The 27,893-nt window shown below is 34.9% G+C and overlaps 3 protein-coding genes across 3 annotated transcripts; 1 reads left to right on the top strand and 2 right to left on the bottom strand.

Annotated features, from left to right (window-relative positions):
* Positions 1–71: 71 nt before the first annotated feature.
* LOC143464153 (E3 ubiquitin-protein ligase MARCHF6-like) lies at positions 72–3,389 on the bottom strand. The gene has a single exon (XM_076962145.1). It carries the CDS (start codon positions 3,120–3,122, stop codon positions 435–437), a length of 2,688 nt encoding a protein of 895 aa, XP_076818260.1. The 5' UTR covers positions 3,123–3,389; the 3' UTR covers positions 72–434.
* A 1,072-nt stretch (positions 3,390–4,461) lies between these two features.
* Positions 4,462–8,707, top strand: LOC143464185 (sodium/potassium-transporting ATPase subunit beta-1-interacting protein 3-like). The gene is made up of 7 exons (XM_076962147.1): positions 4,462–6,668; positions 6,862–6,999; positions 7,277–7,357; positions 7,549–7,734; positions 7,818–7,878; positions 7,985–8,048; positions 8,113–8,707. Exons 1-7 carry the CDS (start codon positions 6,612–6,614, stop codon positions 8,144–8,146), a joined length of 621 nt encoding a protein of 206 aa, XP_076818262.1. The 5' UTR covers positions 4,462–6,611; the 3' UTR covers positions 8,147–8,707.
* Positions 8,708–8,728: 21 nt separating this feature from the next.
* LOC143464169 (cleavage stimulation factor subunit 3-like) lies at positions 8,729–27,425 on the bottom strand. Its single transcript, XM_076962146.1, has 18 exons — positions 27,315–27,425; positions 23,578–23,673; positions 19,616–19,711; positions 13,893–14,023; positions 13,696–13,797; positions 13,470–13,596; positions 13,118–13,276; positions 11,682–11,763; positions 11,281–11,390; positions 10,967–11,158; positions 10,708–10,851; positions 10,500–10,602; positions 10,329–10,398; positions 9,931–10,065; positions 9,803–9,863; positions 9,393–9,573; positions 9,157–9,312; positions 8,729–9,052 (listed from the first exon to the last, which is right to left on the bottom strand). The coding sequence occupies exons 1-18, from the start codon at positions 27,336–27,338 to the stop codon at positions 8,832–8,834; spliced, it is 2,190 nt and encodes a 729-aa protein (XP_076818261.1). The 5' UTR covers positions 27,339–27,425; the 3' UTR covers positions 8,729–8,831.
* Positions 27,426–27,893: the final 468 nt, after the last annotated feature.

Below are 27,893 nucleotides of genomic sequence, written 5' to 3' on the forward strand. Positions count from 1 at the left end.
TTAAGTTTCGGTGGTAGTGCACTTTTCCAATTTCGCGATATCTTGGCATATGAAAGCATAAATACACAATGTAAAACTTAAAAGAACTTTATTTTGGTCATAACACAACTTTTCTGGAGCAAAAATCTGAATGTGACTACGGAATTTGACCGTGACAATATATACCGTAAATATCGTTTCGCTTTACTTTACCAATGGAGAAGTGAATACAAAGCACAGTGATATATTACCATTCATTATACAAGTCATTGCCAAAGTAGTGCTGATTTTAAGATGGCATTAAATACTTTTGATTATTATGCCGTTAAAGATGTTTTTAATGAGAAACATAAGATATTGACCCTAAAACACAATTTGCATTGTACAATATACAGGAATAAGATTAAAACATCACCTTATGCTATGCAACTGTACATTACAATTATTTAATCAAATCAACTTTTGCTAGTTAACAGTGGGTCATAGTCCATCAGCCGTCGTCCAACTAAATACCGTTCGTTTTTAATTCGATCGCATAAGGTCTGAAATTGCTTTATTTCAAAAACACAAAAAACCATAAAAATGGTGGTAATGATGATAAGTGAGTATGTTCTCCAGTGTAGTAGATAGAGTACAGTCTGATTGACATCAACAAGTAGTGGAATCAAGTGTCCAATGGCATAAGGTCCAGCCAGGCAAGTGAGTAAGCCAACTACTACCGGCAACAGTGTATTTTGAATGAATTTCTTAAGGTCGAGCTGTCTTAACCCATGCTGATAAACTTCTTCAATATCAGCTTTTAGCCAGTTATTGGGACCAATCAACAAGGCACCAATGCTGAGCTTAAAAAGAAGTATACCCAGAGCCCAGTCTTGCCACAAATAGACAACTGGAGTTTGATGGAGAGGAACTCTTAAGGGTATCACTACAACTAAGTCAAAAAGCAAACCAAGCAGGAGCGGAAAAACAGCAAGTATAAATAGACCCAAAAGTAATGCCTTGCCCAATAAGAACACAAAATCCATGATCTTTTCTGTTATAATACGCCAACCACGTGGAATCCACTTCTGCAATATAGAGCAGACGTAGATAAATGCCCAGCAAAGGTACAATCCCAGAGAAAATGTATAAAGTTCATGTAATACTGGGGTGCCACTTTCAGAGCTAGAAATTAGCCCATTTTGACCAAATAGGGTATTAAAAACAAATCGACCAACGGAAACTGGAATCAGAAGCACGGCACTTGATGTAATCGTAAATGTGCAGGCAATACAAACAATGAGAACAACCAGTCTATGTGGAAAGTAGGTTGGCTTTGCATACGGTTGGTGTATGTTCCATTCATTATCAACATTGGGTGCAGGGTGCAGTCCTGGTAAGGGATTCTGGGGAACATGGGCATTATGCTCATTTTCAATATTTGGTTGATTGTTATTTCCCCTTGCGACAACTTCATCACCAAGCAGATATGATCGCAACCCTAGAAAAGTTCCAACTACTTTGCACCACAATTGTATGGAGGTTTTTATCCATGCCTTAGTGTGGCCTTGTTCAAGAAGCCCTGGTAAGATGAACTGCAGCACCATCAACTGCAATGGAAGTTCACCTATTGGCGATGAATGTTGACTTGTTCCATGATAAGGTAAAAAATTTGGAAACAGATATAACAACAACTGCTCTGGCAACCAAGCAAGTAATATGATAGTAGATCCAAAGATCACCACTGATAGCAAGAAACGCCGAAAATGGCGATATACTGGGAGGTGAATCATTTCATTTATTGGATTAAAATCGGGATCGTTCAGGTTTCTCAGAAACCACAGAGCACCTGGCCGCAAGACTTCCCTTAACAGCATCAGGAATGTCGCAAAATAAAATACAAAAACCATGCCAACTAGCCAATGAAAAAAAATCGATGCTCCTGGGGCTGAGAGGTATCCAACCTGTCGACTTTGCAATGTGGAATTAAAGATTTTCAGAGTGCAAATATCCAACCACACGCCACAAACCAAGGGTAAAACTCCAATTTCAACTAAAACCAGAAGACCAACTTTTAAAATGATATAACATAATCCAAACATACGGCCAGACCGTTGAAGCTTTGTAATTTGAAATATCAAATGGCAAATCAAGAAACCAATGGCAACTAGAATATAACCACACAGAGCTGTAAGAACACCTTCAAATTTTGTAAGAAGTATGTATCTAGTGAGTCCTGTATTAATGAGAAGGAAGTGGCCCAAATGATATGGACAAAATGCAAACACCAAAATAAAGAGTGTGTTAAGAGCGATTACCCAAAATATGTGTTCTAAGAACAACAGAGAGCCATCTAGACCCAAAATTCTTTCCCAAGTTGGATCATCTCCACCTCGTTCCCAGTCCACTGCATTCCAATTAATGTTGTCAGCCCTAACATTATTTTCAGGTTGAGCAGGAGGATCATTATTTACAGGCGGTTGTGCTGCAACTTCCTCTTCATTTTGCTCATTTCTATTGTTATTGTCATCAACAATGTCATCGTTTTCTTGGTTCTCTTGTACAGCAACAGCTGGTTGTTGAATGGCTTCTGGATTGCGTCGAGCAGCTGGTAGTTCTTCTGGTCTTGGCATGAGCCATCCAGGCATATCTCCATTTAAAATCTGAACCCTCAACCAAACAAGGGAGATAAATGCACTGAGCGTGCAAGCTACAACCAAACATCCATGGAGTATGTCTTGACCAATATTCTTCGTCGATAACATATCCCTTGGTAGAGAAATCAATACACTAATTGATCCCGCAAACACACAGTTGTAGATGCGAGATGCTGTAAGTGGCACAATACCTAACCAAGCAATTGCAACTAAAGTATAATGCATCCAACATTTTACAGCTGACCCAATGCTTCTTCCTAGTCCAAAAAATAAATCTTTCAAAGGCAGGCGACTCGGCATATCAGGGCTGTAAATTGGTTTAAAAGTGAATTTGTGTTTACAAAGTTCACAATATTCTTTTCGACTGTGCCGCAACCACTGAACAAGGCAGTCCTGATGAACATGTCCAATACTGCCAGTGCAAATGCAGGGATGAAAAAGAGGATTGCCAGGTGAGGCATTTGATCGACACACTCTACATATTTCTTCGTCTTCGTCATCAGACATTTTGAACTCACTTTATATTAGCCTAACTACGTAGATTAGTAAACCTTTTTCGCTAGTTCTATAAACAAAATTAAAAACTTTGGCTTTGTTGTTAAGGCAAAATATTAGGAACTAGTTTATAAAGCGTCAATTTTTCAGTATAGAGGCTAGAATTATTTTTACTTTTGAGCAGATTTTACAGATCACCAAGATTATGGTAGATCGATGGTTCTTAAATATTTTGGGATCCGCTTCTTTTAAAGTGTTCAGCAAAGCTTCCGCCCCATGTCAAAGTAAATGAAATATAAAAGACCACATGCTTTATCTAGCAATGGAACCTAAATTATTGGTTGGCGATACTATGATACGTATACATGTATGTGTAAACTGAACCCAAGAAATTGTAAATAAACTGTCATACAAATTAATAAATTTAGATTAAAAATGCATTAGATCAAGTTCAATATAATTTAAATTTCACTTTATCATGACTTGCCAAGCGAAAAACAGATTTAAAAGAACGCTTTAGCCAATTTGGAAACAACTAAGAATAAAAATTAACGTGAACAAACTGACGGGCACATGATTTGTTGATTGTTGGCCAGGTCTTTATATAATAACTTAACATGCCTTCGTAACCTGAAGTTTAAGAACCTCTGTGCTAGATGTTTGGAAACTGTACAATTTGGTTATGGAAACAAAGTAGACAGATGAAACTGTGGTAAGAAACAAGTTTTCCGCGCTGCCACCTAAGCTCTACTGTGCATTGCCAAGACACTCTCTGTCCATTGATAAGTACTTCTTCGAAAAACTCTAGGGACTACAGAGTCACAAGCTTAAAGGAATTCTTAAAAAAATAATTGACTAATCACTCTAATTGCTATTGTACCATAAGTACCGATATGTCATAAAACTTATTGTCCGTTGTTCAGTTATTAAAGATACAAGAGTTTGTGAAAAAATAGGCAAGCAAAAAGTTGAATTTCGCTATCTAAGGGATTTAACTGTTCAAATTATATCTCCATGATTAGGTCCCCAGAATATACGGTCCAAAAGTAACATTTAACTTGCAACAAAAAAACATCGAAAATAGCTGCACGATAAGGTACGATAATTGGCTAGGCCTAAGTATTAAATTTGCATTAACCCATGAAACAAATCTTTCTAAAAGTAAACTTCATAAAACGACTTTGGTCATCAAACACGAAAGCAAAACTTGCGTTGATAGTCGCTATTGACACTATATCAATGCCTTTATATTATTATCGCCTGTATTATAAAGGCATTGCTACAATACTAACAGTAGGAGACCACTGTCAAAAAGCCAACAATCACTAATAATCTGCAGAATTATGGAAGCAACTAATCTAAAATGAAATACCCAGGAAGTACGAAACGGCGGAAGTAATAAAATAAGGCAAAAGGTATAAAGTAAGCTACCGGTACTGGATGAAGTGAAGAAGTACAGTTCCAAGACTCAAATGAACAACGTAGGCTCCTTGTATCTATACAACGTGGAAGTATAGAAATACGGGGTCTCTTATATGTTTACACTCCGAATTGAAGGCCTGAGGTAATACAAAATTAACTATGACGTAATAATTATTCAATACTCGATCCTGATATGAGAGTGCAATTTGCAAAAGTAAAAGAGGACCGAAATACGAAGCGGCGGCACGCATTTGAAGCCTTACTGAAAAGTTTACCAAAATTGTAACGCCAATACCATTGTAAGCGAACTTCTTGCGTAGGATAAATTCGGCACGTCATGCAAAGTATCACTAGGGACTTGAAGTGCACCCTGAGATATTTTGTGAACCCAATATCTTGTCGAAGAACGCTAAAAATGCAGTCTGGGGTTGCAGAGCCTGGAGACTGGTTCAGTATGGCAAGTTCGACCAGCCGACCATTCAACCATTTCCTTCATTGCCTCCAAAAAAGGCATTCAGTTCTGTTCTTAAGTTTTCCTTTTTCAGAAGTAAAGAAAGATCAGCAAATAGTTTCTTTTTTATGCCAAGGACGCAGACGTTTCCCGCTTTGACATAGAAGTACAGCAAGCATAATTCTCAAATTATCTTAGGGATGCAATGGTAAGTTGCCATGCTTTCCACTATGGTTCATGGTTAGCATGCAACCAAGAACGTTGGCAAAGCAGTCTCAGTAAATATAAGAAAAAACTGCATTCATCATTGAATTGATGTGTGTGATACTGCGAAAAAGATAAAAATTGAGCTTCTTCTCCATAAGTATGTTGAAAAATGAATTTTCGATACAATGCTCTGCATACCATGTCAAGGCATTGCTTTGTGTAACGAAAACGTTACCGCAAGAGAGTAGCTTACCAGCTTACCAACTTACAAGGAAATGTAAACTCAAATTGTTCCACTATGATATCCAAAGCAAAATGAAATGCTAAATCATATATGCTCACAAACTTTTGCATTAAATTGTTTTTGAACTTAATACAATAAGATTGTGAGCAAATTGGTTCACAAAGAAACAGGTATCATTAAGGGTTAAACGACAGAAAGAAAAGTCAATCATATATATGTTTCCTGTATGTGAACCAAAAGGTATTTAGAAACTGAAACTACCTTCTAGGCGGTTTCTTAATATCTTGAATCCAAGGTTATATCACTATGCAGCCAATTTGAATGGCAGAATTCCCATTGTGGAAGCTTGTTTAGAAAAGATTTCTTTGTTACGCTGTACTGCTGTATGTTCACATAATCGCATTACAAGGGGCACAAACTAAAATTTAATTATACAAGATCATTTAAAGTGTTTTGTGAAGTCTTCCATGTAGCTGGTGCTCTGAAGCCAGTTACTAAATTTTATCAGGTTGTTTTCAAACCTTTTACAAATTATTCGTGTTATAAGCTTCACAAGAAATTATTATCCTCTGTGTTCAACTAAATAGATGATGTGTGTTGAACTAAATAGAACCACTCTTAAAATCCCATTTTACTTCAATAGAAAAACACTCTGACTTTGCTGAAACTCGATATGTCGTATATTTGACTGCACACGATGTTGAAGACTGCGTGAACATTTCGGTATTGCACTTGCTTAGCAGAATGGCCAGCAGATGAAAAGCTGATTCATGACAACTTTATTGGCAGAAATAAACGAACTAAACTTAATCGAAATGTAAAACATGCCATGTTGTTAAAAACGCAAACGCTTATAAAGGTAATCAATAAAAGGAAACAAAAATTTAAAGTAAAATTGTCCAATTGGGCAGCTCGGCCACCACAAGTGTGTTTAATCTTAAATATGTTACACTTCCTCAGTTTTGACATGAGTTAAAATGAGTACTAAGGAAATCACCATCTCACGCTAGTAGATAGGTCACTCTAGTCTACAAATAAACTTTATGTCACTAAATGTAGTTTTGACTCCTGCCAAAAACTTGTTGATACAAGACCAAAATTTTATAAAGCAGTGGTGTGCTTCGTTGATAACTAAGTCTTTTTAAGCAAAATATTGTTTTTAAAGTTAAAATTTGTAATGTTGTGCACTTGCTCTGGAAGATGCTGGTTAATAGGAATATGCATCGCGCAGTTGGTAAGTTGGCAAATGCTCACTTTTCTCTGCCTTTTTCTAATCTGATTAAAAATATTTCTTCAGTTTTGTTTGATTAATAGGTCATTATGGCAGCGTTATATATATCTAACATTGTATGATAAAAATGTTTTTGATATGTGCTTGAAAAGTTCTTTGAATGATATTCAAGTGTAACTGTTACTGTGTGTTTCAGATAACCGTTGCAGTTCGTCAAACATTTGATTTTCTGGGATTGCAATGGACCGCAATAATGGCAAATTTTTGTCAAATAATTGGTGTTGTTATTGCGCTGTATGCTTCATATCGTGATAAATCACGTTTGCTTGCAGTTGTATGTTTTATGAGTATTTATATGTAATATATGAGCATATTTATTTAGTATTTGTGAGTGAACTATATAAATTACTTTTAATGTTTTGCTTGTTTAGTGGTAGTGATGTTGTAATATATAATAGTGGTCTCATTGGCTTGAATTCACTTGACATTCGATTAATCATGACTGATTAATAAATTATTATGGTCTGTCATTTATTTGAGATCACTGCCTTGATAATTTGGTTCAAGCGTGATGTATATCCTTTCATTTACATGAGCTTTTATTTACATAGTATTCAACGTGGACCCTTGTGTGGATGGGATGGAATATTTTCGTTGTATTTATTTATCTTGGTGTTGGGGGACTTAAACTTGTAAGTTTATGTTTGATGAAATAAAAAGTAATTGAGCAAAAAATCCCGGACCAAAACATGTTACATATCTTTGTGGTCAAGTATTCGAGTACACTTACATATAAATGGCATGGTTACGGCATAGTAACCATAATAATACTGGAAACTGAGATGGGCATTTCATTTCAACATTTCAAACTTTTTTCAAATAGGAAGACAACTTGATGACCTTAAATCTTGGTCTGAGTGATTCATACACGTGGTTTAAGAAGCAAGGATTTAATTGTATGTCTACCACAGATGTGGCAGTGACTTCAACTGTTCAACCAGATGAATTTTGCATCTTGGATTACCATTATATCGAAGTGTTTCAATCATCATTGCAATTATTTTTGGCAGTAAGTCTTAAGATGTTTATCTTGTATGAGCTAAGAACTTTATACATTGCATTTCTTTTTGTATGATGTACGTTTTTGCTCAGGTGATCGGATTTGCTCTTTCTTGTTACGTTATTGGTAATATCAGAGAAAAAGAAGATGACTGTAAGTAAAAGCTCCCCATATTGCATGGAAATGTGTGGAACACACTCCGATTTAAAAGAATTTTAAGTTCATGAAGCTTTTATAAAATGAGATGTTTTTTGCTTAGATGAAATTGGTTCAAGTACATACAAAACAAATGGCACTTCTCCACATGAAGAACCTCTTTTTAGGTAAATAGTTTTTTAATTTATCATTGGTTTTTTATGCCTCTATTTATTCCTTGTGAACTTTCAGGGAGTCCGCGTTGCATTCATCTTCAATCGCGTAAAGCTTGCTTGAATTGTGAACTTCTGTGTACCAAAACACCTCATGCCGACAGTATACAAAAGGGGTCCAGTGAGGTACCGTTATTCAAATTTGCCTTTTTTGCCCAGTTGCTAAACATTGCCCAAATATGATTTGTGTGCAAAATCTGCAAAGTTGTATATCAGTATCAGTATACTCTTTAAGTATGATGACCTTGAACATCATGCTAAAAATAAAAGGCAAACTGGATGTCTTTCAATTTTCAAGTGCTTCTATTCATATTAGTAAAGAGTAATGGTTTCAACTCGTGACTGTACCGATTTAGTTGAACTGTAAATATTTTCTTTATCTTGCACCTTTTTATTTTGCTAGCTTACTTTTTTAATCGTGAGTTTTCTTATCTTATGTTGTGCTTCATATATTCTGTTATGTCAATTAGCTTGTGTTACTGTTCTCTTCAACATTTTTCGGTGCCAACATTATCATACTCTTATTTTCTGTGTGCCTCACATCACAGCAGTTGAAACAGATTATGTTCGTGTGCTTTACCTATTTAATAAACATTGGTTGCGAATTTTAATAACCAACCGTAAAAAACAAGGCAAACGTTTGTAAAAATTTATTTACATTTGACTTAATCGAAAAGTGAAATGCAAAATTACGGCAGTACTAGGTTTAAAGAAGCATAAAAAGTGGTTCTGCATTTACTATCTGACACGTTTCTGCTGTCGAGCACGATAAATGTCGTTTATTGGGGGAGCACTAAGTCGCAATGAACTTCCTGTTTCATCATCAGACTCAGCGCCATTTCTTGAGGAAGGTCTCTTGTTTCCAGCAAGCTGAATTCGGGAATTGATGGCGTGGGTGGCGCTACTACTTAACGTATGGCCTTCCCCACCACTGTTCACAAGTTTTAACCAGTCTTTTTCTGTAAACATATTGTTGGCAATAACCGAAAAAGCTTGGCTTCAGATAATAGTAAGAGATCGCTTAATATTAATTATTAGCCTACAATTTTTGTAGTCGGCCTACCTGCCGGTAACGTGCAGTCAGCAAATTTATCCATTAAATCATCTATTTTAACAAACGGTCCCACAAAGGAGTGGGGTGGAGGCATAAGCTTAAGCAAGCTAACGGCTGGAGCAGGGAGCGGAAATTCTCCACCTGGCACTGGGTGAAGACCCGGGACTAAAAAGTGTTTAGGTTTTATATTAAAAAACGGACGTTACTTTTTCCTTTCGGCGTAGTACTGAATATGTAAAACTTACGTGCTCTATGTTTAGGTTTAAAAGGAAGCATTTGAGAGAGATCTGGAACCGTGAATCCTGCTCTCTTTTTGCTTTTGCTCTCTTGCTCTTCAGCACCAGTAGTACCAGCAGCTCCAGGTTCGTTTGTGCTAGTGGTCGAATTTGAAATTGAGTTCATCTGTTTACCAGAATTTCGGAAGTCCTACAGTAAAATAGGTCACCGATAAAAGTACAGCGGAATCTTGTTGTTCAAGGGATTTTGTAAATTATTTTCACTTTGAGTGATCCATAGTTGGTTCAGTTGTTATCACAGTTATTTGTCCAGAACCAGTTATGTGATTTTAAGTTGAGTCAACAAGCTTGTTGTACTGTAACGTACACCCTAACAAAAGGGAGGAAGGCTTATAGTTATTTATTACGTGTACCCGTACCCTGTATCCAAGAGCTTTCAGATGTTCTGCAGAGCAAGGATACATGTCTAAAAACCGATACCTGGAATAAATGTGACAAAATCAGATTTAGGATCTTGAAGAAACATTCAAGCAATTCCTAAAGGTACCTATCGACAAGCAGGCAAGTAGTTTTTCCTTCGAAGTCAGCTTTAAATGCTTCCAACCGTCTGTTTTCAACTTTCAAAAGAGAAGAAAGGTCACCAACGTTGCATTCAAATTCAAGGTACTTGTTCCAGATCGTCCTTCATATGTATAAAAGTCATCGTTAATCACCAAAATAATTTTATCTAAACACCATCACAAGAAAACACTGACAAACGATTTGAGGAATTCAATTTTCAACAAGGCAATCAACGACAATATAAGACAAGTATATTGAAAGGCTTCCGTAAGAAAAGTATACATAATGTATGTGACATTGCAACGAAAATTAAACTATGCAAAATGACATGAAAATGTTTAATGAGGGTAGTTGATCTCCACTGGATCCGAGTCGAATAATTACCCAGACTTATCACGTGGTAAGCTTCCAGATGTGAGCACCCGTTCGAAAAGTACACGTGTATTATTGTCCTCTGAAAGCACAAGAGAAAATACTGTAGTATGACAACCTATGTTTTCTTATTACTTATGAATCTTATATAAATTTCTTTCTACGATTTACACCAAATCTTACCATTTAGATGAGACATGTAATCTATATATGCAAGCAAATAATCGGGTTCATGTCCAAATCGTTTCAAACCAAGTTCAAATATTTTAAAAGCAATTTGTTTGTCCTGCAAAACAAAAATTACAGTTTCAAAGAAAAACTTTAGGCACAAGCTGTTAACGAACTCAATATGAATGGCACAGCTAAAATTCAATAAAGCAACATCACAAACCTTGGTGCAATAGTATTCCATTAAAGCTGCCCCAACATAAACATGAAAACGAATGCGTGTATCCTCTCTGGCTTTTTTAAAAATTGCTCGGGCAGCCTTTATGCCTTCGGCACGGCGACAAAACTTCATATACTGTATGTATGCCTATACAAATTGGCAGATGTTAGGTTTGGTTAGGTTAGGATGTTGTTCAAAAAATTGAAATGAACGAAAAAGATATGAAACTATGCTAATTGTCATACAATAAAAGTTTACATACTAGAGTCTGGTCAATGTCTTTAATTTCAAGGAGCCTCTGATAAATGGTGTGAACTTTGTCATATTTCATGCGGCCTTCTTCGAAATCCGCGTAAGCAAAGTGTATTAAATTGTTCTCTTTCATTAAGGTGGATATGGCACGCTCATACAACGAAGAAGCTTCGTCTGAAAGAATCTTACTTGTGTTGGTGTCCTTTAAAAAGTCAATAGCAAGTTGTTTTATTACAATTCAATATCAGACTAAAACGACTAAACACGTTAATCACCTGTGCATGTTATACCGTCACTATAATTATAATTTTTAACATTTCTAACCCCTTTCTCCTGCATTGAGGCACTTGTACTTGACAAATACTGAGATGCTTCATACCACACATCTGGATGATGTCCCAAACATAACAAGCATTGCTCATAGGCAAACATTACTGTAATTGTGGGATTAGAAATTAGTGTCAAAATTCATCATAATTTACTTTTAAAAGTAGCAAATTTAAAAAACGCTGTACGGTCTTCTGATGCACATTCGTGACACGCCGACGTTTAAAAGTTGTTGCAATTATTTGCTAACCCTGTATAATGTTCTATCTACGTAAGACCAGCCTACTTCATTTGTAAGTTTATTACATTTACAATAACAAAATCTTGTCCAAATACAAGACTAAATCCATGCAGATTCACAATTCTTCCTCAGCCAAAATATCTTGTAGCAAATTTACCTCTTTTCGAAACAAATGTGGCATCTTCCGACCGCATTGGGTTAGATCTTTCCCAATCAATATATTTCTTCCACAATGTAACCTTAGTCATAGTAACTTGCATTAACATATTGCAAAAAGTTTAAATAAACAAGTGAGATGTAAACCTGTATGTATATCGTTACACTATGCTTTACTTCCATAGTCTCTGAACTGCGGCCTGTGGGCTAGATTTTTGCAATGCCATGTTGGGTTTACGTTACATTACGGCAGTGCTTCTCAACCTTTCTTTGCGGCGACCCAAATATTAAACATAAATTAATAGCGATGCTGAGGCGACCCAATTTTTTTACCCAAAAATTGGGTATTTACGAATATTTAGCCTTGACTCGAACGTAGCTAATCTAAAGTCTCACAGCAAATAATCATCACCATGCTTCTTCACTTGTGTTTCCGCAACGATGCATTATGACGTCAACAAACAGTCAATATGCAAGAGTAAGGTACTCAGTTATCAAACGGCTTTGTGGACTAGTTTAATTGGCGACGGCGACCCACTTTTGGGTCGCGACCCAGGGGTTAAGAAGCACTGCAATACGGCCAGTGAAACAACAACTTTCGTCAGGTTTAATGACCAAAGCGCGCGGTTATTTTCATTACAAATTTTATTTACAGTATATTGATGTCACAATCTCGTTTGTTACGTCACAACTGGTCTTGCCACACCAGCAATTTGATTGCAGTAATATCCCAGTTAAGACGCAATTTGAATTGAAGGACTTCCAATCTTTTTAACCTGAACTCGTGTGCAACTGGTAGCAGCGAACTTTGCAGTTTTATCTTATTGTTTTAGGTATTTGTTATCGACATGTTTAAATAGTGAACTTTAGCACAGCTGCTGTTTTAAATTTTTTGATTTAAATGTCTTTGCATGAATAAAACCCGGCCATAATTCCTCATCGCTCAGCCGTGGTTACCAAGTTAGCCTTTGCGCAAGGACATTATTAATTTCATTCATTCCTTGTATTGCATTTTCGGAATTTGGAACTATTCACCAAGTCCACCAACAGATGCAAGCGTCGTTAATGCCTTGCCCCTCAAAGGAATTACAAACACGCCAGTGGGTATCGAACATGAGCTGCATTGTTGCGAGCCAACGGTCTAACCGCTCGGCTTCCTAGCCGAATCTAGTAAGTATGACTAATGCACTCCGTGATGCGAATTTAAACGAAGGTATGGTTTCGATTGTGGCAGGTGTAGCAACGAAGCAGTTAAACAATCTTCAATGTTTAGTGATTTGTAGCGCTCTCGGTCCTACAATGCGACAGTTCAAACGTCTACGATAAATGGTATTCGTTTTATCAGACTTTAACGTCTCTTTGTTAGAGTTCTGCACGCCGTCAATTATTTCCGTTTTGTGGCCTACAATCCACAAAGTTTGGAGACCCTTCTGCTACCTGTTTTTGCTCTTCTGCACTACCACTTGGTGGACACGCAGGGTTATGTCGTTGTAAACTTCTTGTCATAGTTTCCAGTTCTTTGGATACTCGTCTCGCATTCAAATATTCCTTTGTTCTATCATCAACCATTTTTTTGGCAATAATTGCATTAATTCCCTGGATAAGTAGGTTCATTACGAAATAACTTTTGCAAAAAATTGGATAGTAAACACGAAATAAACATTATGAATGATTAAAATAATCGTTCATGCAAGTAACTTTTTTACTCTTAATTTTACAGCATCAGCGAACAATGTACATTAACTAGGGCTCTATTAATAAAATTTCAATACAGGTTATTCCTATTTACCTGCTCATATTGTGTGTACTCCCGCCATAATTGTTCAATGTTTATCATTGGATTTACACAACCTCTCTGGTAAACTCTTCTCACAGCAGTAATTCTCTGATTTTCAGCATATGATCCTACAGCTTCACTATATTGGATAAAAGTTTAAGTACGTTAAAAACAGACTTGAAATGATTACACGTAGCATGGATAGTGGGTTCATATGGGAAATACTTCGATGACATACACGGACTTCAGGAAGGTAACATAGTCGGCCCATATCTGATAAGACATAATATCCATTCCAATTTTCTCCAAAGCAAAATCATATGCCTGTGCCATTTTTTCCCTGAAATGCAAAACTGCGTGAACAAAATGATCCAAAGGATGATGCATGTTTATCATATTCATTCTAAAACAGGAATAGTATCAATTCAATTTTACCTGTATGAAGAAAGTCCACTTTTTGTTTCCCTTACGTATGTTAAATAACATTTCCATAAATCAATATTCAAAACTCTCATAAGACATCTTTGAAAGAGTTTTTCCACTTTTTCATAATTCCTTGATTTCATCTATAATGGAAGCATTTTTAAGCATAACTATTGATATTCAATTACATGTAAAATGATGACTATAAGAAAGGTATAAAACATAACTTACCACAAAATATGAATTAAGACACTTTACCAAAGTGAAGTATTCAATTACAATACTAAGCTACCAAATATATTTTAACTTTCTAAAGAAGCCTAACCCTTTTTATGATTGAACTTCAGGTAGTCATGCAGAAATGCTTGCTAATCTGCAACCCAACTTGGACTATTTAACACAAATCGTGACAATAATTCAAATTCAATTCTTTTTTTTATTAAACATAAACGTATAAAAGTGATGTAAAACCTGTTCCCACATTGCCCTCATAAGTAACAATTATGCATACATGATGGAAATATTATTCTAATTGTTTGAGTTCAGTCTAACTTGGTGTTAGAAGTGTATCTACTGCAATAGGTGGTAAAGTCTTGTAAACCCATACAAGTCAACAAATTTGTGTGGTCCTATTTGTATTTTGCCACAAAGTGGTTCAAAAAACACTGAATAACATAAAAATACGTTCAACAACAGTTATCTGAAACCACAAGCAATTTTTAGTCTCAGTGACAATATAATAGTCACGATTAATAAAGAATAAATTAATCAAATAACATGTTGAAACTGCATACACTGTATTGAACCATTCTTGGATGCAGCAAATATTGTCCACAACTCAGGCTGCACTGATAGTGATGCATAAAACTATGAAGAGTAACTTTGCTTGCTTTGGGAAAACATATTAGAAAAAGTGTGTAACATAAATGAAGATGTTCCTTCACATTTCCTTACTTTCTCAAACACAGTTATATTTAATTAAAAATCGGTTTTAATACTTGTATTTATGATATAAATCTAAGCTGCTCATAAAATTTGCTGTGGATGAAATAACAAATTAACACAAATTCGGGTAGCTCCACGGTCTTTAACCCAAAAACAGTTAAACCTGACAATTAAAGCCCCCCACAAAATACATGACCTGCCAGCTTTAGGTGACAACACGACTCATGTCCTGACATAGTCCGGGTAGCTAAGTAACATCTGGTTCACATGACGATAACAAATACGCAATGGTGAAAAACCCAACATAATACATCTCTAGCTTATGCCTGCATCTGTATTACTGAAAATCTGAGAAAGTGGGTTTTCAGCTATAAATCGCAAATAATATTGAAACCAAATAAGATTACATGGGTTAATAACACCAATGAGCCACCCCAACAAGTAACACTTAAAATTTCTTAATTTCCAAGTAATTTAGAACAGGATAGAAATTAAAAATGAAATATATGTATGTTGATTTTTAGTAATAATGCTATTTATTTTGCTATGATCATTCTCCTTATATTCCTCACAATTGTCAGCAATTTCAACCACAGGGTGTGTGTGAACATCTACAACCCCTTAAGACATACGTGTCAAACTCCTGGCCCGCGGGCCACATCCGGCCCGCTTTACAATAAAATTTGGCCTGCAATGTTATTTTATACATTGAACTATTTCCGGCCCGCGAGATCATTGTACAGTATAACTTACTTTTTTCAAGCAAGAAACAAGATTATAACAAATCGCACAATACAGCAGCACTGCAGTTGCCCCAACATACGATAGAATAAATAGATTTATTCTAACGCTTTGAATCTGGGCTGCTTTTTTTCTTTATTGTTTGTTAATTCTTTAATGCTTTTGCAAGGAGATGAACGAAACATAATGACGTAAGAGAAAAATAATCAAAAATAGCCCAGTCAAAAATCGTCAAAAACATGAAAAATTTGGTGTTGTTTCGCTGCCTGTTTCAATTCATGTACTCGTGTCACGAAACGTTCAATCAAGTTTTATCTTTACGGCCCGCGGCGCTAAATAAGTTTTGAGTTTTGGCCCCTGGTGCGATTGAGTTTGACACCCCTGCCTTAAGACATATTTCAAATTAGCATTTCCTTTTGTTCGGTATTTTACATGAATCAAATATCGGACTTCTGCTATTACTGTAGGGCAATTATATCTGTGTTGACACAATGCCACTAGCACGCATGACCTCCAAAACAGTTTTTTCAAAATAATAATGTAAAGTAATTGAAATCCGCATATGCAAGAAGCGTTAATACCAAAGTTGTAAGACTCGAGTCACTTTTTATAAGACTGACTTAACTTGAGTGCCATTCTATGAAATTGCAAAAATGACTTGACTCAAGTCAGTTCTTATTGATTACTTGCACCAATGACAACAGCGTAGCAATGAAATTAATTTTTATATATTACCTTACCTACTGATAGTTACATTCCACCAAGGTCTAGCGTGAACATATAGGCAAAGGTGAGCCACATGCTTGAATTCAACAAAAATAACACAGTTTCTAATAATGATGTTTAAGCTCAGAAATTAAAATTGTTTGTCCAAGACTGAAAATTTTTTAATCTAGGCGACAAAAAAAAAACTTCTTGCCCATAAAAAGCAATGTCTTTAACATATTAATTTTTTTTGCTATTGAGGATTGCAAAGGGATTTTGTAAACGGAGTTTGGATTTATTAACTAGGGTATTTCCTATACAAAAACTCTGTTCCCACATAAAGTGGATGCGATAAGCTGCAGAATTTGTTAAGTAAATTATGCTGTTAATATTAACAATAATTCTTGGTAGTAGATGAAAAATTCACCATCAATTAATAATGAAGAAATGCGCTGTGGTGGGTGAAATGTCTAGATCAGTGGTTCTCAACCTTCTGATCTTGGCGGACCCCTTTTGCTGCTGTCAAAGCAGTGGCGGACCCCTGAAGTTTAAGCAAACTAAGGGTTCTGAGACTGCACTTAAATGTTTCTTTGCTTAGTTTTACTTAATAGTCTTGGTGCACAACTGCGCTATTCATTCAAAATAACATCAAACTATGCGGATATTTTTACTTAAAATCACTGTATCCAGCTGTCTTCTCGTATAATCCGCAATCTAGTGCATCACAATAGGCCTTCCCTGCGGGTGATAAATCTCAATAAGCTTTTGTATTGTCCCATCACAATAGGCAATTAAGCAAATGTTCAAGCCTATTTCAAAACGCAATGATAAACCGCAAAAAATTTTTAAAAACTCGTACTTTATGTTGCAAATTTCGAAGTTCTCACGGACCAACTGAAAACGTTTCGCGGACCCCCAGGGGTCCGCGGACCACCGGTTGAGAACCACTGGTCTAGATAGAAAGTTTCAATATTTCTGTTCAAATACATGTTTGCTATTCAGATACTGCCTTTCTAAACTGCATGCAGTTTCATAATAAAGTATTCAAAATAGACGATATTAATGCAACAAGTTTTTATTCCATATGATTTGACAATACCAAATTATATTTTTGACAAAAATCACTTTAAACCAGAGTTTTAAGTAAGTCTAGTGAGAACACAGAAAAGAATTATCTCTCCAATTTATAGCTACATAAATGCGAATTCTGCAAATTGTTTACTGATATCAGTTAAAAACCACATATGGAAGAAATGATAGCAAAGTATGGTGCATCTGCATATATGATCATTATTTTCAGGACACAGTAAAAATTTCTTACCACTGTTGAAATCAGTCAAATAGTTTTGGCAAACTAAACCAAATATGTTATACTAACGGAACACATCATACCGAAATACAACAAAAAATATAGTAACTAGGAACAGGCTTTGCTGGTGAAACCACACCAACAGATTGCATGTTTAGTGATAGATGTGATCTTAGGACATACATGCGCACTGAAATTTTTCACTGTGGAAGCATTAAGTGGTAAAAATTGTATCTTTAGTTACACTACCACCAAACACACACACATATATATATATATATATGTAAGTAAAAATTCAATATGTATTGATAACCAAATAATATTTACTGCATACATTAATTATATATCAAAAATTGATACAGTTACAAATAAGCTTAAATTTTGTACAGTTTCTGAGATGTCAATAACGGAACTTTAAAGTACTTTGATGATACCTGATGCTTAACTGCAGTGCAAAAAAGGATGGATACTGAATTTATCCCATTGTAAGCCGTGGCTTATAGGTTTTTCTCTAGTCATTTTCATGACTTACATTAAACCGAAATTTTATCTGGCACTTTTTTTGGCCACACTTTATAGACAAAACTTTCATCAATTTCATACTGTCTGCCGTTTGTGATATAGTTGTTTAAAATAAACAGTAATATATCGTATAGGTTTATGTAATATTTATATATATTTTTTATGTTTCAGTGAAACTAACAATCAAGAGAAAATTCGGTATAATATGAAAATCTCATCTTTATCTCGGACTGAGGAAAGTCTTTGCATGGCTTAGACTTGGCGATGATTCCTCATCGCTCGAGCACTGGCTACCGAGCTAGCCTTTGGGTGAATTCTGATAGACACACACATTTTTTACTTGGAATTTGATTTTTTATATCATACTGCCCAAATTTGGAACTGCTCACCAATACAACTGAACAAGAGAAAACGCCGCAAATGCCTGGCTCAAAATCATTACAACAGTAGTGCCACCGGCTATCGAACACAGGATAACATACTACAAGCCTAGCGCTCTAAGCACTCAGCTTCCGAGCCAATTGAACACAACAGTGATTTGAATATGATGTATCTTAACTCCAAATTTTTTAATTCACTTCACTGCATGTACTACACTTGGAGGAAACCAACAAATAGCAAATTAGATAGAAGCCTCATTGCACAGGCACTCTTCCTAAAAGACATATCCTTGTCGGCTTTCAGCATACTGAGTACATTCCATCATAAACAGTAAATACATCAAGTGCGTGCATGTGTGTGTATGTCAGGTTAATGCAAAACAGTGACTGTATAAATTTTCTGAAATTTTGATTTTTTTGCAGATATTAGGCAGTTACTTCAAGTTACAACCCATTTAGAATAAAACATTGTTAATGATATGTTTGTATTTGATACTTATACAAATACTTTGTAGGTTTGTTCATGTCAAGATGCTCAACATTTAAGTTTATAAACCTGCATACTTTTTGCTCTGACGCATGCATATTGAGTTTAATATGCAATTTGTAATCTATACATATTTTATCATTTGCCCTATATCAACACTGTGCATGAAATGTTTTTTTTATCTAGTATAATACAAGGTGTTGCTTTGAGTATGTGTAAAATGACTTCAAATATTGACTGTTTCTATTTCATAAATAACTTTGTTATGCCATCTGCATTTCATAACACATTTCTAATTAAACATAGCATTTTCCAAATCCATAATTAATTCCTCCCTCTTAATTAATGGAACAAACATGAATCGATACCATAGCTCTGGTAAATTAAATTAAGTGAAAGCATATATGTATATAATCAATCACCGGTATGAATGCACCTGTCTCTATTTTCCTGTCATCACATACAACATCCCAGTTTCACTTACATTTGCTTTATATAAACTGCATATAAAAATACTGCAAATAATACAAATTTGAACAATGTGTTTTCAGCGCAGCATGAAATAAAACGAAGTGTAACACAATGGCAACATATCATATACAAAAGCAGTCTAAAAGTTCATAAAATATCATATAGTGTTTCAAACCTCATGTTCTATATATATCTTCCAATATCTGCCAGTCGTTGGAAATTGAGATACCAGTTTTTCATACCACCGTCTTGCTTTATTGATGTTTTGAGTCTGAAATTTTATAAACATCCAAGTAAAAACAAATTATTACCTTAAAGTATTTTCCAAATCATACTGTTGATACTCATTACCATCATTACTCATTATTTTCATCCACAAAAATCAGGTTAAAAAAATGGAGGTGCAAGTTAAACATGTGACAAACTCTCTGCTTTTAACTTTGAAACAGATACAATGCGTGGAAGTAATAACACAAAAACAATTCACACTAAGATTGGCGTTGTTTTTTTAGAATTTGATAAACCACCTTTATGGGAATGATTTCATCATAAATATCATGGTTTACTTCATAATCAACTTTTTTGTCATTAAAGAAACGTAAATGGTGCATGTCATAATGTTACATAAAGACTGACCCACTGAACCAGACAGATATAATCAACCAATACAAGTTTTAACCAGTGCAAAAAATTCAATTAGATAAAACGACTGTTGTTTGTGCTGAGCTTTAACTACAGTTGGACAATGGACATAATTAAAGTTTCAGTTTTCTAAAATGCAAAATTGTTAATTATTATCGGTACGTAGTTTTAACTTGTGTTATTTGGAGCTAGGAAGTTGCTTACAGTGGGACTGCAAAGCATCCCTCACTTCAGTTTTAATTTAAATATTTATGGTAAACCAGTTGCAATTACGATTATCTGCATTAGAATCATGTGCAAACATTTTAAAGTGAAAAATTTCAGTATACGTTTTGTTATATAAATTAATTTCAAATTTATCGCATGATATACTAGTCCCTTAACCAAATCAATGTTTTAAGCTAGTTTTATTTATTTCTCAAATTTATTTCTATTTAATTCTATTTTACTCGTGGTGAAGTTAACTGTCATTACAAATCGCGTGTCCAACAAGGCAACATTAGTAAACATTGTTCTCACCGCGTATACATTCATAAAAAAATTATTTCGATTAAACCTAGTTGAAAAAAATTTGATTTAATTGTTAGCACTACTTACGGAATAACATAACAGTGACCAAATCAACGGTGTGCAACATTTTGCATTAGTGGGCCACTTCCAAACATTGGAACTACAATAAGGGCCAGTCAAAATTAAAAGTATCCGATCTAATGATGACTAAGTGCAGTATTTTGACTTTTTTGACCTTCCTTTGTCAAAAAACACAGTGTCTTCTTTTTTCTTTGAAGCACGCAAGAAAAGGACAAAAAGCCACAATTTCTGAGTCAAAGAATGGGAAAGTGGCTTTAGTCTGCTGCTGTGCAATGCCATTAGAACAAAAAAATTTCTGTGCGCCTGCCAAACTTTGCCATCTGACCGCTATACTGGTTGTCTTGACGGAGTGGATTATGGGCCACCAGTTGCACATTTTTAAATACTCTCCTACAATGTAAAATGGAGTTGTAAAATGTATATACAGAAACAGTTTTGGCTAAATTGCTGGTTGAAGACTTGATTACAAAAAATGCATCCAACTTCACTCAAGAAGCACTAGTTCTTTAAAACAAAACCTGAGCAATGAATGTGACAAACTGCAACTAATACAAAAGATTCTAAATTACCAGTCGAATATCGGATGTACGGCAGCAGCTCTGTGAGCAACTTAAACAATTCAAGGTTTTTTAACACATCTGCCAGTTTGGCTGAACGAATATCCAATTGTGACCAAGTGAGGTCAGTAATTAATGTGATTGTACCATATGGTTCTTGGTCAACCCATTGGTTTTTTATTGATTGGTGCGGCAAGTATGACTTGTTTTGCAAGTCTCTCCTGAGGTATTCAAATGAAGTGGTCAAACCGTTCTTGCTCGGATCTCTTAATTTGGAAAAAGGAAAGGCTCAAGATTTAAATGTTTTCAGTATTTCGGAATGTTCCAACATGCTCCTGAAAAATTTCATTTTTTCGACCTGCAACTTGAACTTCTCCACGTGCTTACATTATTTCTATGTACACTTTTAGTGAGCACTGAGTAGGGATTATTGAGAGGGAAAGTACCTGTTTTTTTTTGTTATTTTGTCCCATAATCATTGCAAATGCAGTACACTCCGCTTATTATGACCACCTTTTGCCCATATCATTGCAGTCATAACATCCGGCTGCTCACAATGGACAAAGCTGCTACAGTACTGTTGAACCAAACCAGGATCGATACATAAGGCATAAGATAACAAAAACATAGATTTCATCATTGATTTCATTAACAATAAACAACAACAGTAAAGTCAATGTCAGTAGGTGAATTGAAAATACCCACTGTCACTGTCGACGCAAAAAAATTGAGAGAAAAACTTGAAAGATATTGGAAAAGTGGTCATAATATTCAAAGACTGGTTGTAGTAAACCGAGAATTTTATATGACCATACTAAATAGTCTCCCAATAGTAGGTCATATTAGGCAGTTCCAAATTGATTAAGTTCTTGTTAAGATCATGTTTCAAAGAAGCCAGAAGAGCCAGATCATCCGCAAACAACAGATAACTGATTAGGAGAATTGTCTTTAACCAGAACACACACTTTGCCAAAGCTGTTCCTGTCCATTCAGTTCATATGGGTAGACAGGAACAACATTGGCAAAGAGGCAAATACCACTCACACCAACAAGAAACATTAGCAATCAGCAATGCATGTGAAGAAATAACTTATTACTCTAGTTAACAAACATTTTCCCATTTCGTGATGTGCATTTTTCTTTTACTTGTTGTTTAGCTTTATTCAATTCTAAACATTTCTAATACAGTAATGTATAACAGTACTGTATACTGTATTATAGGCCTACTCACTGTAGTACAGTATACAGTAGTCAAACAGAGTTTCAAATACCAAAACATATGTAAAGTTTATCGTTTAACTTAGCTAAATCTAAACTTACCGAAACCATTAAGCAAGTTTAAATAAACTAGCTTATTCATAACGGTAATTCACATTATAGAAGTAGCAGTTTTAGTTTTCTAAAAAGTTGTATTAGCTTATCATTTTTTGCTGTATCATTTGGCAAGCCCACATGTAATGTCCATAAGCTTTACCTTTCTACCCCAGTCAAAATGATTTACTCTTTGACCTTTCTTTGAATATCACCTATCACAATCTAAAATTTATAACTGAATAACAACATATCCACTAGGATATATACATTGCAGTAAAGGAAATAGTTTATATTGACTAAAATATGTAATAAAATGAAATGCATTGAACTAAATAACTTAATGTTTCTTGAGTACTCAAAAAATTAAAACTAAATCCACTAAAGGTCAGTCATAAACATCATGTGAGATGATATTGCACTGTAACCTAAACCGTATTCTTGTAACAAAAGTTACCTACAAGCAAGGTGAAGTGTTTAACTGTCGTGTCGCAACTATTCAATTGCAACACTGTCACACATAACTTTGTTTGACTTACAATCGATTAATAGTGTTAAGAAGTAGCAAAGACTGCACAACGAAATAATGTTTTGTATTATTGTCACACAAGAAATAAAAAAAATTCATTGGGTGAAGTTTTGACAACACTGTTCAGCGAGACAAGTTGTATACAAAAATAATGAAAGAACCTAAGGCAGGTGCCAAAAGATGTTCTTCTAATAAAATCATAACTGATTTATTTATAAGCTGATAATCAAACAAGTTCAAAAGCAGAAAACGTCATATGTGTGGGAGCATTTTCCAACAAAATTCACAAAAGAGGGCGTAGTAATGCAGTGTGTAAGCAATGCAAAGTAAAATGGAGTTATTGTAGCAGAACCATAAGGGAATTTTTTCTGTATAAAAGCAAGATAGTTGTTTGTGTCCAGTGCATGGTTAGCTACTATCATCACCAACTACCCATAAAAACTTTTTACACTAATGATTGAAATATAATATATAAAAAGCACACTAATACCATATTATGTTATTCACCTGTGCTTCCCGTATAAGATTGTTCCAAGATTCCAAATCATAAGCACTTTCACTCAATCGACGTTCAAGTTTGCGAATTTTTTCTGGAACATAGTCCTAAAACAAAAGAGTAAAACAGTATTATATTATGAAATTAACCATTTCAGTTCCCAGAAAGGAACAGGTTATGTCTTTTCCTGTAACACAGTATTTTTATATGCTGATGTGATGATCCACAAAAATTATGACATTTTCAAAAGCATTAAAGTATTAATAAACATTTTTTAACATAACTGCAAGCACTGATGGCTTGATAATATATTTGTTTTCAAACTTTGTACAACTTTGATCCATGGTGAGTTTCAATGGTAAATGCAAAAAATTTAATTGATGAAGATTTGTCACATGTGACCCAAAATTTCAAAGATATACATTCAAGGAAAATCGAATAATTGTGGAACACACAATTGTGGAAAACGTGATTTATCAAACATTAACTTTCAAAAAATGTTTAACTACATTAAAGGTTCAATTTCAAATCTCAAACTTAGTTTTTGGTCAAATAACAATAGGATTAAAAAAGCAAACCATCCTTACTTTTACGGTTGTTCAATAGGTTATGATATCACGTTTCACTGGCTCAAACACGAAAAGACCTAATGTTGTTGATTTATAATGAATAAAATTTTAAGTTAATGCACCAGTTTACAACAAAGTTAGCACCGTACTTTACGCTGTCCACAGTCAATGGCAAAAAACAATACAATTATGTTAAAAGCCAATGCCTGACTAGACTAGCACCAACAATCAAGACTGAGCTCACTGTAGCAACATCTAATTTTACAACAACATCCATTTTTACAAATGATATAAATACATCAAATGTATGTTGTATTTGTGCATTTGCATTAAGCATTTGTGCATGCTTTTATTCATATCTAGTTCTTGTGGCTCACACAAAATGTTTAAAAACAGAATTTTTCTCATATAACGTCATAATTGCCACCGAGCACATCATATTCGATGCCTAATTTGTTTTTTTCAGCAAGTTCGGTGATAATTGCTAAACCACAAAATAATATTGATAACTTTTATTCGGTACACTTGCTAATAACTTGATTTAAGTTCAACTTGTTTTTGGAATTGCCCCTCTTAATTTTAGGTACTATGACACTTTATCGAAAGACACTTTATCAAACGACACTTTATCGAACGACAGTTAATCGAACCGACAGATGATCGAACGACACTTTATCGAACGACAGTTAATCGAACCGAAAGTTGATCGAACGACACTTTATCGAACCGACAGTTGATCAAACCGACAGTTGATCGAACGACAAACTTTGACAATAGCTTCAAGCAAGATTTTTGCGTGTTTCTCAAACATTGAGACAATAAGCCATTGTGATGTGCGGTCTTTGTAATGGTGTGCATTAATGAATTGTGATGTATATATCATAAAGTTGACGATTTATATTTTATATCTATATTTTACATTTATATCATAAAAATGACGATTTATATTTTATATCTATATTTTATATTTGTATCATAAAGTTGACGATTTATATTTTATATCTATATTTTATATTTGTATCATAAAGTTGACGATTTATATTTTATATCTATATTTTATATTTGTATCATAAAGTTGACGATTTATATTTTATATCTATATTTTATATTTGTATCATAAAGTTGACGATTTCGCATGGCGGCCGGCCCGAAACATATTAATAAGTTATCACAAGAATACGGCCCGCCGTTTCTTATTGAGTTTCAAACTGTAGTGTTAGCTTTGTTTGAAAAAATTGTGGTATTGTTACGCCATAAGTACGTACGTTAAATTGTGGTTCTTTTAACCCTATCCTAACCAGGCTCGCAAGTTTACTAAAAAACTAGGTGTGGCCGACCCCGCACACACATTTGCAATCGTTAATTACTAGAAAACTATACGTCGTAGACTGATCAGATTTTTACAGGTTAGTAGAAACATCATCTGGCTTCCTGTATACATCAAAATTGTAAAACTAAAGAAAGTGAATTTAGTGTAAACTAGGTATTTCTAAAAGTGACACATTTCTAGAAATTCTTCTTGTTACGCCGAGCCCCCGCTGTGCGGAAAACCAGCTGACCGCGAGAAGAGAACGAAAGAGAATAGTTAGTCAAGTTATTGGTGCGTAAATGAGTAATACACTTCAATGCGGAGAGAGAGCAAAATTATATAAATATCACAATATCTCAAAAATTACAAAATCCAACTTTATCAAACAAACATGGACAGATAGCTGAACATTTTTTATGAAAAGTCACCAAATTTCAATTTTCTACAGCAAACAATGCAACTGTACGCCACGTTTTGCTATGACTGTGTGCGGGAGAAGCAACAGTCGATTCGATCAACTGTCGGTTTGATCAACTGTCGGTTCGATAAAGTGTCGTTCGATCAACTGTCGGTTCGATCATCTGTCGTTTTGATCAGCTGTCGTTCGATTAAGTGTCGTTCGATAAACTGTCGTTCGATAAAGTGTCGTTCGATAAACTGTCTTTCGATTAAGTGTCGCGTCACGTAATTTTATGCAGTCTAAATATAAAATATTGAACTAACTTTCTATCACTGTTAAAACACAGTAAAGGATCGCAAAAAAATTACCAAGTGGAAAAGGGTAACTAGCAAAAACACAAAGACTAACTTGGCTACATTAGTATTGATCACTATAGTGCAAATAACGGCTGTTTAACTTGAGTTGATCATAGATTGATAGCACATGGTCTTAGTCGATTAATTAATTATAGTACGTTTTGATAGTAAAATGGACATGTTAGTAAATTGGTGAGATTTCTTATTATATGAGAATTCGTCTAATTCGTCACATTTTTGTCGGTCCCGACAGAATTTCCAGCTTTTGTGTACATTCCAGTTCGTTTAACTCGTCATCGTCTAATTCATCAATTCGCTTAATGCGTCACCTCTTTATATCCCATCCCCCACCCCCACGAAACTTTTGTTCGGCTAATTCGTTATTCGCAGATTCGATTCGTGCATTCAAGTGTTATTCACAGCTTTGTTAGTTACTGCCGCATGGATTAATTCATGCAGTATCATTAGTTAGATCGATACGCGTGCGATCCCAAACAAAAAAAGGGTCATTATCGGACAGTAGTACATTATACTGTAGTTTTGACCTGAGTTCATAATTCGTCAGTTCGCGTAATTCGTCGTTTTTTTCTAATCCCCTTGAAGTGACGAATTAGGCGAATTCTACTGTATTATATTTTAGCTAAAATTGGGTCTAACTACATAGATGTATTTTTCGTTAGTGCATCATTAGGTATCTTCTTATATAGCCTCGTTATGCCAGGACAAGGCAGTAATCCACAAAGGAGGCGTCCAATTTACTACAAACAACTTGTAGATTTGTAGTAAAATCAGTTTCTCTCAAGCAAATGTTAACAAGAAAGACGTGATTATACTGGTATGATTCCATTTATGTAGACTACCTGAAAATATCTATATTCTCGCACTGCTGAAGGTCTCATTTTTACGACTAAACTTTAGCGATTGCTTTGTAGTTTTTATTTTCGATGATGGTTTTAATAACGGCTTAACGAGGTTGTTAGTGAGTGTTATTCATTTGTAGACGTATTTTTGTCAGCTTTTATATAAAATTGTTGGTCTTTACTTCATACTTCACAACATATAAACAGCAAAAGCAAAATTACAGATTATGTGACTTTATTTGACATAGACTTACCGCATCCTTTTTTGAATTTGACATTATTTGGAAAATGGTCAAGTTTTTGGAATATAAAATTAACGTTACTCAAACAGGAATCTTTGTCAGATGTCAGCTACAGCTAAACCTGTAATTAAGAAAACAGTTAACCATTATTCAAAACTACTCCTGAATATACAAAAAAGCTAAACTTATGTTCAATAAGTGACGCTCAGCCTAGCCAACACAATGACAAACATTGTCTCTGTGTCCATGGTTTTTAACGGATAGTTATAGTTATCATAAAGTTTTAATGGTTACCGATTACCTATACACTGTCATAAATAGGTCTAGACTCTAGACAGTAAGACAGGTATCGTACCGGTTGCCTATCTCGCGCTAGCGTATATGCCTATAAGTAATGTGAATAGAGCAGGCATACACAATAAATCAACAAACGCTAAAAAACATTATGGATAGGGCGCTCTACACTTTCAGGCAAGCTGTTCAGTGCTCACATTTTCACACGGCGCGGTACGTGAGCACGTAGAAGAAGTTTGTTCCGTTTTGTAGCTTTACCAAATTACAGCCTCTTAACTGCTGGTTGTAGTGTCAAAC

Source organism: Clavelina lepadiformis, chromosome 1, assembly GCF_947623445.1.
Source record: "Clavelina lepadiformis chromosome 1, kaClaLepa1.1, whole genome shotgun sequence".
Taxonomy (NCBI): domain Eukaryota; kingdom Metazoa; phylum Chordata; class Ascidiacea; order Aplousobranchia; family Clavelinidae; genus Clavelina; species Clavelina lepadiformis.

Excerpts from the sequence above, each read along its gene's own strand:
- LOC143464153 (XM_076962145.1), bottom strand. The coding sequence starts at position 3,122 with ATGTCTGATGACGAAGACGAAGAAATATGTAGAGTGTGTCGATCAAAT.
- LOC143464185 (XM_076962147.1), top strand. The coding sequence starts at position 6,612 with ATGTTGTGCACTTGCTCTGGAAGATGCTGGTTAATAGGAATATGCATC. Across the intron at positions 7,735-7,817 it reads CATTGCAATTATTTTTGGCA|GTGATCGGATTTGCTCTTTC; the intron begins GTAAGTCTTAAG and ends GTTTTTGCTCAG. Across the intron at positions 7,879-7,984 it reads CAGAGAAAAAGAAGATGACT|ATGAAATTGGTTCAAGTACA; the intron begins GTAAGTAAAAGC and ends TTTTTTGCTTAG.
- LOC143464169 (XM_076962146.1), bottom strand. The coding sequence starts at position 27,338 with ATGTCAAATTCAAAAAAGGATGCG. Across the intron at positions 13,597-13,695 it reads GTTACCTTCCTGAAGTCCGT|TGAAGCTGTAGGATCATATG; the intron begins GTATGTCATCGA and ends TATCCAATATAG. Across the intron at positions 11,159-11,280 it reads CCTCAATGCAGGAGAAAGGG|GACACCAACACAAGTAAGAT; the intron begins GTTAGAAATGTT and ends GACTTTTTAAAG.